This window comes from Desmodus rotundus, chromosome 2 (genome assembly GCF_022682495.2).
Source record: "Desmodus rotundus isolate HL8 chromosome 2, HLdesRot8A.1, whole genome shotgun sequence".
NCBI classification, from domain to species: domain Eukaryota; kingdom Metazoa; phylum Chordata; class Mammalia; order Chiroptera; family Phyllostomidae; genus Desmodus; species Desmodus rotundus.
The window spans coordinates 208,567,411-208,577,944 of record NC_071388.1 but is presented as its reverse complement, the minus strand read 5'-3'; the positions used below and the strand labels follow the sequence as shown (position 1 = coordinate 208,577,944).

Genomic DNA, 10,534 nt, shown 5'->3' with positions numbered 1-10,534 from the left:
AGCCTAGATGGCAGGGGCCCTGAGGTGTGAGGGCAGTGTTTTCAATGGCCCTCCCAGTTGACCAGCCTCTCCGAGCTCCACACCCAGGCCAGCTTCTTATCCTACCAGCTCTGTTCACCAGCACTGTTCTGAGTGTCATCCAACTGTGGTTCCCTCCACCTGGCCTGGACTCTGTCGTCTCTGCCCCTGTGTCACCCATGGCCAGGTCTGCAGGTCCGCAGGTCCTTGCTCCTGACCTCCTGGCTGGGTGAATCACTCAGCTCCCGAGGTTGCAGAGGGAGCCACTGGGGCACTTGCCAAGTGGAGAAGGTGGCAGTAGACCCCCACAAAGTTGAGAACAGCGATCAGCTGTGAGGGGCTTGGGCGGAGTACGTGGCAGCCGGCAAGCCTTCTGTTAAGGTGGTAGAAATCGGGTCACGACTGGGCTGCGGCTCTTGGGTGGGACTGCTGCCTGGTAACCCCAAGCAGGGCTGGGTTCAGTGTATGATATGAGCCAGGGACCAATGAACGACATAGTTTCTGTCCCTGGTGCAGAAGCTAGAGGACTGCGGAGGGGGCAGCCCCTTTCACGATCACTCGTGCTCCACTAACAAAGTGTGAGCTTCCGGTTCCCACAGCTCTGGGCTCTGCTGGGGCAGATGTCTCTATCCCCAGGTAGGATGCATACACCTGGGGACACACCCTGTTCCCCTGGATAGGAGGCTGAGTCACCACCTGGTACCTGAGGCATCAGGCAAGTCAGGGCTGCTCTGCTGGAAGGAGGGACTGGCCCTGGCTTCCAGGGACAGTGGGATTCTGCTGCCACTCCATGAGGGGCAGAGTAGCACAGTGGAGCTCGGGCCGCTCTCCTGACGCCTCCCAGGTTAAGCGGGGAAGGAAACAGAGGGCACAGCCCAGACGCAGGCAGGGGCCACTCAGGGCCTTGCAGGGTGAAGGCTCACCCCACCAGGAAAGGCCAGCACCAGCGAGGAGCTGGCCAAGGGTGGAGGGAACGTGAAATGACTAGTGTTAAAGGGAAATGATAAACACAAACTACAGTTATCTTATTCTTGATTTTGTTATATATTTATATTTGTAAATGTTAACCAGGAACTATGTACAGTATCTGGAATTCACACTGTAAACCCTGAGAAAGAAGATACCTACTAAGAAGGGATCCTGGTGGCTAACTGGGCTGAAAAACGAAAAAAACCCCAGAGCCTAGCAGCCATTTCTACACGGGGCCTCTCTTGGAAAGTGCACCGAACTACCCACCTGCACTGTTTCGGCCCTCTGAGCAGCCCTAATAAGAGAGCTCCTGAAATCCTGTTAGCCAGTAAGACTGATGCGTTCCCATCCAATCGGATGCACAGCTCCTACCAACTGGAGTGGTTCTATTCTGACCAATCAGGACACGTGCCTTTTGGACCAATCAAACTGGGAGGACTTGGAGTCCTCATTTGCACGTGCAGGGGCCAGGGGCAGGGACTTCTGCCCATATAAGCCAACTCTCGGTGACTCTGAATGCACTTTCTCTTTCCACTGGATACTGAAGATTCCCAGGCTGGGCTGAAATGTTAAAGGCATCTTGCTGGAGGGCAGCACCGTACAAAGCAGACCAGCCCACAGCGGGGAAGCTTTGGGGAGCAGAGGGGCCCCAGGGCTACCTCACAGTCACTGTTTTAAAACAACTGTGCTGTGTTGCAGTTGAGCTGTTCACAGTGAATAGTTTCCTTTTTAGCCACACCCTAAATCAGGGATTCCTGTTGGCATTTAATTGGCACCAGTGGTAATCAGTTGACGACACGTAGTACCCATTTCTCCTTTTTCTTTTCCTATCTTATTTAAGAAGTGGTGGTGGTGCCCTGACTGGTGAGGCTCAGTACACTGGGTGTTGTCTGCAAACGGAAAGGTCGCTGGTTCAATTCCCTGCCGGGGCATGTGCTTGGGTTGTGGGCCAGGGCCCTGGTTGGGGGCGCGAAAGAGGCGACTGATTGACGCTTCTTCTCTTTATCCCTCCTCCACCCCACTCACAATAAATAAATAAAATCTTTTTTAAAAAAGTGTTGATGGTGATGAATTTTCTAGTATCATCGTTAGGCCATAAGATGTCCAGGTGAGGTGTGTGCCCAGAAGAATACGCAGGCCCAGATGCACAGGTGGCGGGCGCACTGTTGGTATGGAGGCGGCTGCAGAAGAGCAAATGTGGGCTCGATACTGTTGCTGAAACTGGGACACAAAGAAGGTAGGAGGTTGGCATGCTTGACAGTTTGTCGCAACCTTGCATGCTCACCTGCATGTCATTGCAGCAGCTACAAGTCTGGAAACCACGGGTCCTTGCCGGCCAGATCCTGTGTGGAGACCTCAGAGGAGACCACTGTGAGGCTGGGGAAAAGCCACTCTGGCTTGAGAGGGCGGCAGACACGAGTTTGCTAGCAGCCCCAGGCGTCCTCCCAGAGTCGCCCACATCACGGTGGCCAGGAGCCAGCACCAGGGTGGCAGGTCTCTGTGACCCCTGAACTTCCCCATTTCCTGACTTTGGCTCCCAGTCTTGATGTCCCTGTAAGAAATGCCTTTCCGCTTTAAGTTCAAGTGGTTTTGATCTTCCTTGCCAAGCCCTGTCTAATAAATTAGGGGTGTGCATGGACCAGCTCACCCTCGGAAACTCAGAGCCCCAGCTGGGTGGCTGGACTGAGCAACCAGGACTCACTGTCCGGAGGGACCCTGGGGCAGATGGGACCCGGACCGCAGGGCCTCCTCGTATTCCTGGAGCTGACGCCAGAAGCCCGGGTTGGGCTCTGCTACGGGGCGGGCGCTCTTCACGGTCTGCAAACAAGGGGACTAGGTTAAAGGCTGCGCAGCGCTCGCCACAAAGATCACAGGCGCCCATCACCAGTGCGCCCCGCCCCTGTCCGGAGCCCCGCCCCTCCAGAATGACTCGCTCCCACGAGCGGCCCCACCCCACCGGAAGGCCCGCCTACCTGGAAGGCCTGCTCCAGGCTGAGGCCGCGGTGCCGCATGAGGTAGGCGGTGCAGACGGCTGCCGAGCGGCTGCGGCCGTTCTTGCAGTAGACGAGGCAAGCGCCGCCAGCGCGCACCGCGGCATTTATGGCGGCGCAGGTGGGCTCCAGGTGCGCCAGCAGGTCCTCGGCCGGGTCGTCGAACACGGGCACGCGCAGCTCGGCCACGCCGGGCGCGCGCGGCCCGGGCTGCTGGCGCGAGACGTTGATGCACAGGGTGACGCCCGCGCGCACCAGCAGCTCTGGCTGGACCGCGGCGCGCGCATTCCCCAGGAAGAGCGAGGGGGCGACGTGCACAAACGGAGGCGATGTGGCCTCGGGACTCCCGAGGCATCCAGCTCGTCCCGAGTCCATGACCGACGCTCGGGCGCCTGGCCCGGGTGTCTATTTTGGGTAGCCAGTCCGCCTGCTGGTAGCCTCCGGCTGGCAGCACCGTTCTTGTGCGCGAGCGGGCTCACCCACAAGGCCCTGGCCACCTCCTCATTGGTCAGGCCCTGCAGGCCCCTTCTCTGATTGGATGCTGGTGGGCAGACCCTGGCAGCTGTCCTATGAGGCGGGGCTTCTAGAGCTGCAGGTGTTGGTCCCTGCGACCCCCGGAAGCTTCAAAGACCCGGACAGCTGCGCTGGAGTGTGTCCAGCGGGCATGCCAGTAGGCCTCCAGCAGGGCTGGAGGCGTCGGGGGGGGGGGGCGTCTCAAGCTGTGGCTGCCGTGAAGAACAGCGATTTTTAAGCAGTGTGCTGCAGCAAGCACACGGTGTGCCGCGAGAATTTTTTAAACATGCAATACCTAGCTATTTGGTCAGGAGCACTGAAATTTCCCCCCTTAGATTGCCAAGTAAAAAAAAAATGACAACAGCCAACGCAACAATAGTCCGTGTGAATGAATCCATTTTGTCAGATGGGCAAAAAAAAAATTTTGGTGTGCTGCTGCAGAGTTTTAGTAGTGTGTGTGTGTGTGTGTGTGTGTGTGTGTGTGCCCTGATATGACAAGGGTGGAAAGTCGCTGGTGCAGCAGAGCGGAGGGCCCTGCCACGAATTCCCATCTGGACCCCTGTCAGTGTCCTCCATGTCCAGCTGTCTCCTCGGCGAGCTACCTAGTTTGGTCTATTCCTTTTTTAAGTTTATTTTTAGAGAGAGGGGCGGGACGGAGAGAAACATCGATCGTTTGCCTCCCAACTGGGGACCAAGCCCACAACCCAGGCATGTGCCCCGACCGGGAATTGAACAGGCAGGCCTTCAGTCCCAGGGAGCCACACCAGTCAGGGCGGTTTTGTGTATTCTTAGTAATCACTTCCTATATAACTGCGTTGTCGGGTGAGGTGCCCTTGAGTACAGCTTTATGCTTATTCCTTATGTTTTTTTGTTTCCTAATAAATTATCCTCTGTAATTTATGTATTTTATTTTTTATTGTAAAACACCGTTCATATAAATAAAGCTATTTACTATCAACTTTTCATCATTTCTTTCCAGACCAGTATTTTCGTTGTCTTTTTCTTAGTTATTAATATTGGGGACATCACTGTAACTTAAAAAAATAATATTATTTAATATCCACACAGTTGCTTCTTCAATAAGATTTATTGAGAAGACCTCTAAATAGATGTTTTTCTGACAGCCAGTACACTTCAGGGAATGGTTTCAGTGAAAAGTAACTGTCTTGCAGCCTTACATATATTTATTTAGTTGCAATTTCCATTTTATTGTAATGGTAGCAAAAAAATTTTCTGATTCCTCTGCATTGTTTATTTAAGATTTGCAATCCACTCTTCCAGAGATTATTCACCACTCCAGGCCACTCCCCCCACCCCCCACCATACACACAGACCTAGCACTGGATAAATCTGACAAAATGAACCAGTGCAGTCCCTCTGGGTGACCCGGGTTCTCTTTATTCCAGCTGCAGCCACCAAGCATTGGTAACGGTCAGATCTGTTTTGCAACCGGGGGCTCCCTTGCGAGCTAAAGCCGCAAATGCGGGTCTGCAGCCAGGTCTTCAGCCGCTGCAGGTTCAGACACGACCTACGGAAGCCCACCCAGAAGAATCCACTTCCCTCTTCGGTCCTAAGGACAGACTTGACATTCCTGGGATGAAATTCCCATTTTCCCAAGTTCATAGGAGCCACTGAAATAGATTTTCTGTGCCCCAGCTCCAGAAGGGGCCCTGGGTTACCTCCAGCCAATCAGTAAAGCTCTTCTCCCACGATTGCTTCATCAGCAATCACGGTGTTGCCGAGCCCAACGGGGGCGGGGGGGGGGGGTCCTACTGCTCGCTGCCTACCAGGCAAATCTCCAAAAATGGGAATTCAGTGGAAAAGAAAGGAGTCCTTCATTTAATGACAAGTTTCTGCCTAAAATATCTGGGTAGCAAAAGTAAGGGGAGAGGAAAAATCAGAGTACGACATGAATACAGGTCATTACAACTACTACGTCCGTTCCAGAACTGAAAATACCGCGAGAACAAAGATCCGTTCACAGTGCTGACTATTATCACCAAGGTCTTGGAAATAACAAGTTTCTGCCTCAAACCCCATTCTAAGACATCCAAATAAAAGTCACCCTCTGCCGGCTCAGTTCAAGGTTGTGCCAGGAACCTCTTCTCCCGCCTGAAAGTATGAACGTAGGTAGCTTAGCTGATCTCCAGTCGCTGTTAATAACCTTATTTGAAAATAGGGCCTTTGTGGATGTAATGACGTCATACTGGATTAAACCAAGTGACTAGTGTCCTTATAAGGAGAGGAAGATTGGGAGACCCAAATACAGAGGAAAGAATAACTTCTGTTGCTTTAAGGCGCCCAGTTTGTAACACTTTGTTACACCAGCTTCGGGAAACTAATACATCGACCACTGCAAAGGACGTTTAAAAATATTTCTGGTAAATCCGACAATTTGGTAAGATTGGCAAAACAATTCAAAATTCTAAAATGTGGTCCCAGTGACCCCAGACCCCAACCTCATCTTGTTCCCCAACCAGACCACGCGCTGCCCCTCTGTGCCCTCCACAAATATTTACTTTAGGGTCAGGCCGAGTTTTATCAAACACTGGCTTTATTGCGACGGTGGACAAGTTAATTCATCCCTCAGGTGAGCCTCAGTTTCCTCGGGGCTCTCTGCACGGAGGCGTTGGGAGCCTTTCGCGCTATGTCCCCCGGGGAGTCCTTGGCCCCTAAGCTGACCGCCGTCCTCTTGGGGGACATTGAGCTCGGTGGGTGGGTGGGGGTGAAGACTGACCTGCCGGGTAAGCCAACAGCCGGGCTCAGATAAGCCAACAGCACTAGCGAACGTACGGGGGGGCCGGGGTTGGGAGGACAGGGGTCTCCGCTGGGGGAGGGTGAATGGGGGGCACAGGGCTAGGGAATCCTGGGAGGTCCCAAAGGGGCACGTCTTGCCCGGTCCCTGGATGTCCTGAGGAGTGTCTTCACACCTTGGGGCGTGACTGTGGGCGTGTCCTGTCGAGGCCTCGCGCGGGATTGGACGCCGCGGAGAGCCGCACGTGGGCGGGGCCGGTTTCCAGGGAAACCCGAAGCTCCCAAGCTCCCGTTCCCTGCCCAGTGGAAAGTAGTCAGCCGCGCTGCGCTGCTGGCGGATTCGGGGCCGTCGCTGCGAGCTCTCCGAGCCTCGGTGAGACCCCGCGTCAGGGTCGCTGTCGGGATCCCTGCGGGGAGGCAGCGAGTCCCGGTGAGTCAATGTGGAGGGTCTCCAAGCTCCTCAGAGGGGATTTGGGGACCCGTGCGTGGGTCCCAGGTCTCCTGGGGGGAGCAGAGAGATTTGGGACCCCACGTGCGTGATAGGCTGTGAGTTAATATGAGTTAGGTGTTGGGTGGAGGCCATGCCCTCACGCCCTGTCCCGCAGCCCTCGCGGGTAGGCTCCTGAGGCTCCCCCTGGGGTAAGGGTGAGCCCTCTGACTGCGCCCCTAACTCGGGCAGCTAGCGGGCAAAGGACTGGCCCCACCACATGGCTCTAAGTTGTGGTCGTGGGAAAGTGGCCCTACGGTCTCTTCCTGTGGTTCCCGCCCCACGAAGGGACAGGAACACCCTCGGAGCTCTGGTGAGGCTTTCCCGGGCGGTTCTAACAGGATGTGGGGGGCTGTGGCCTTGGGCCTGGTCCAGTTGGGGAGGGGGCCATTTCTCTGGTGGATGGGGCCCTGGGTGGTCAGCGGGCACCTGCCAGAAGCCCTGAGAGCTAATGCGGGTTCTCGGGCTTTGCTTCCAGGTTCAAAGACGAGAGACATGGAAGGGGGTTACTCCTCGGACTTATTTTACAAAGTCCCAAGTGGTGACCAGCAGGAGGGGAGGGGCAGCGAGCCTGCTGCCTCTGAGGACCCAGGAACCCTGGAGAGCTCTGCGCTCTTCATCAAAAGGTGTGGGGACCCTTCCATAGGCAGGTCTGCCTCTGACCCTGGCGGCCAGGCTTAGTTGGGATCCAGCTTTGGGGCAAGGGCTAAGAAATCACTGAATGTTATTTTATCCCTGAAAACACTAGTCTCTGGAGAAATAGAGAAACCTCGTTGGTGTATCAACAGTTAGGAAAATCACCATAATGGGTGACTGGGCCCCAGAGCCTGATCTCTGCTCCTTCTTTCAAGCCTGCGCACCCTGCCCCTGTCGCGTCACCTCCCAGCCTTAGGGGCATTTGCTGTATGTCGCGTGGTCCCAGGTCGGCACAGCTTCTCCACAGGATGTTGTCCTGAGAGCTGACATGTGGCAGGTCTGCCTCATGCTGCCCTCATGCCTCAAGCTACCCTGACATCTCAGGAAATCACCCTGTGACCCCATTGTATCTGTCCCTGGTGTGGGCCCAATTGTGATCCCTAGTCCTGGAATTGCTGTGTTGAAGCCCCAACCCTCAATGTGATGGTATCAGGAAAGGGGGCTTTGGGTGGTAATTGGGTCAGATGAGGCCGTGAAGGTGGGGCCCTATGATGGCATTACCACCCTTATAAGAAGAGGAAGAGACTGACTAGCAGCTTCCTTCCCCACCACATGAGGCCGTGGTGGAAGCTGGCCCTCACGGTGAACCAAGTCTTCGGGCACCCTGACCTCAGACTTCCAGCTCCCACCATGGGGGAGCCACGCCTGTCTGTGTTAGAGCCCCGCCCATGCTGTTTGTTACAGCAGCTGGTGCAGCCTGACGTCCCCATTGAACAGACGTGGAAACGGAGTCACAAGGGACTAAGGAACCCATCTGGTGGCAGAGCCAAGTGGTCGAACTCTCGCCTACTTTGCCCCCCATTTCCAGTGTCCCCAGAGGGGGCCTCACAGCTGATGGCTTGCAGTAATGATTCCCTTGCTTGACCTCAAAATCATTTTCATTTATTTTTCTTAGGAAAATGTTTGAACATTTTTATTTCTCGTATTCTCACTGTCAGTTATATTTCCTCATTATTATTTTTTAAGTAACAAGGAATATCTGTGCCAGGCAGAGAATGAGGAAATACTGGTGTGTCGGTTTGCTAGGGCTGTGGCGAAGGACCACAGACTGGGGTCCTTGCTCAACCGCTTACTGTTCTCCGTTGTGAAGTCGAAGATCGAGGTGTGGGCAGGGTCATTCCTTTCGAGGGAGTGGGAGGCGGCGGCAGGCCTCTCCCCAGGTGTGCGGACAGCGTCTGCTCTCACTGTGCTCTCTGCCCCATCCCGACTTCCTCCTTTTACAAGGACAACTGTCTCGTCAGAGTAGGGTCCAAATAAAGTCACACCGTGTGGTTCTGGAGGGGTAGGACTCCAACATATGAATTTTGGGGGATGAGGGCACAATTCAACCCACAGGTAGGCAAAACCCCCCAAAAACCAAAACAAAGCATATCAGAGCGCCCAGGCTTCATCATTGTTGCATGTGGGTGTCTGTCCTTCCCGGCTTCTTCCTACAAACCTATAATGATAAGGCAAATAGAGGTCTGTGTGCTTGTAGCAGCCCAGTGGCTCTTTGTTGGGCGGGTGCCTCAGGCCTCTGTGGCTCACGGCTGGCATTGGAGGGCCATCTGGTGGAGGAGGTTCAGAGCCTGAGTGTCCCCATGCCATGTGCAGCACGATAGTGGGGCGGGGCTAGAGGACAGGCACCCAGATGGAGCACCCCGCAGAGAGGCCTTTGGAGTGGGGAGGGAGGGAGAGTGTGTGCTGGGCAGGGCGGGGGCAGGTCCCCATTTGAGTCAGGACAGAGGCAAGCCCACCAGGCACACGTTCTCTGTCCCCACCGTATACCCACTCACCCCTGAACCCTTCCTTGATCTACAAGTCCGCTGCTGCCCCTCAGGCTGCTCTCTGATCATCCTTCCTCTGGAAGCCCGTGCCCCTAGTTTGGCCTGTTGGTCATTCCAGACATGTCTGCCCAGCTCTGCCACCTGAGGAGAGAAGAGCCTGCAGGAGACACTGGCTGGTGGCCGACACCAGGCTCGCCCATCACGCAGCTGGCACGAGGCAGCCATTGGTCCCCTGCCTGGTCCTGCCACCAGGCCACCCGTGACGTTACCCTGGCTAGTGAGCCTCCCACTTCCTATGTGACCCCAGGCAGTCTCTCCGCCTTACTTTCCCTTTCTGGAGAATGGGGGTACCAGCAGCCTCTGCCTCAGCGTTGTTGGGAGGGTGAAGTGGGGGTGCAGCAGGGTTCTCACTCTCAAGACCTCTGGCCAGCTCAGTTCTGCCCCCTCTGCCCTTCCCCCAACCCCAGGTACAGGCCACAGGCCGAAGAGGAGGAGGAGGAGCCCGAGGGCGTGCTCAGGCAGCAGGACCTGCAGGAGGCCTGCATCCAGCTGACCCAAGGTGTGCAGGAGTGGCAGGACGGCTGCGTCTACCAAGGGCAGTTCGGGCTGGGCATGAAGATGGGGTCCGGAGAATTCTCGTGGCCCACGGGCGAGGTAACTGGCTTCCAATGCTTCCTTCCCCCTTGTCTGGGGCTCGACCAACAGGGGCCCTTCCCGCTCCTTCCAAGAGGGATATGATGTGAACTCGTAGGCCCAGCAACAGGAAGGTGGCCAGGCTGATGTCTCTCCTACCTGAGGACCCCTGGAACGTGCCCCGAGCTCACAAAAGCCTCCAGACCATGTGACCAGGACCCAGACGCGAGGGCAGGGACCTGAGCCCGAACTGCTGGTCAGATGAGACCCGAGGCGGATGGACGGAAGCGGGGGCCCTGGCCCCAGTGCTGGGTGTGGACAGAACTCCCTCACATAGGGAGTTAAATGGCCCCCACAAACAGTTTGCAGCACGCAGGCTGTTCTTTTTCGGTTGACCAGACACAGACCCTCGTCGCCATACACATTGAATGGTGTGGGAGGAGGCCATCCCCAGCCTGGGGCTTTTCTGCTGGCCAGTGTCTGGCACCGCCAGACTCTCAGGAGTGACCCGAATTAGACCTGGCTGAAACGAAAAGGGACTTGTTGGCTCTTGGAGTTAGAAGCCCCTCACTGGGGCCCTGCAGCCTTCCACATGGCTGGGTGCAGAGATCTGGTGGCCGGTGGAGGGGGCAAGACTGACCTTCCACCAAGGGCAAGCCCACAGGGCGGCATCACACAGTGCTGCAGGGGAGAGATGGCCCCAGCAG

At 55.8% G+C, this 10,534-nt stretch overlaps 2 protein-coding genes across 8 annotated transcripts in view; one reads left to right on the top strand and one right to left on the bottom strand.

Annotated features, from left to right (window-relative positions):
- Window positions 1-1,078: 1,078 nt before the first annotated feature.
- On the bottom strand, window positions 1,079-3,430 carry DUSP28 (dual specificity phosphatase 28). Of its 2 annotated transcripts, XR_006656003.2 has the most exons (3): window positions 2,961-3,430; window positions 2,273-2,805; window positions 1,079-2,168 (listed from the first exon to the last, which is right to left on the bottom strand). XR_006656003.2 is itself a non-coding variant. In XM_045198267.2 (2 exons), exons 1-2 carry the CDS (start codon window positions 3,351-3,353, stop codon window positions 2,686-2,688), a joined length of 513 nt encoding a protein of 170 aa, XP_045054202.1. In that variant the 5' UTR covers window positions 3,354-3,430; the 3' UTR covers window positions 1,079-2,685. The 2 variants fall into 2 exon arrangements, 1 of the variants encoding a protein (XP_045054202.1); XM_045198267.2 differs by having other exon boundaries at window positions 1,079-2,805.
- A 3,111-nt stretch (window positions 3,431-6,541) lies between these two features.
- Window positions 6,542-10,534, top strand: part of ANKMY1 (ankyrin repeat and MYND domain containing 1) — a 39,067-nt gene continuing 35,074 nt past the window's right edge. For 5 of the 6 annotated variants that reach the window (XM_045198265.2, XM_045198261.2, XM_045198264.2 and 2 more), the window contains exons 1-3: window positions 6,562-6,675; window positions 7,211-7,358; window positions 9,662-9,848. In XM_045198265.2, coding sequence (XP_045054200.2) covers window positions 7,228-7,358; window positions 9,662-9,848 — 318 coding nt within the window. In that variant the 5' untranslated portion in view covers window positions 6,562-6,675; window positions 7,211-7,227. Of the gene's footprint in view, window positions 6,676-7,210; window positions 7,359-9,661; window positions 9,849-10,534 lie in introns of all 6 variants that reach the window. The other variant, XM_053919309.1, reaches the window with a different exon arrangement.

Coding starts and splice junctions, on each gene's coding strand:
- DUSP28 (XM_045198267.2), bottom strand. CDS start 3,353: ATGGACTCGGGACGAGCTGGATGCCTCGGGAGTCCCGAGGCCACATCG. Junction 2,806..2,960: donor GCCTGGAGCAGGCCTTCCAG/GTAGGCGGGCCT, acceptor CCTTGTTTGCAG/ACCGTGAAGAGCGCCCGCCC.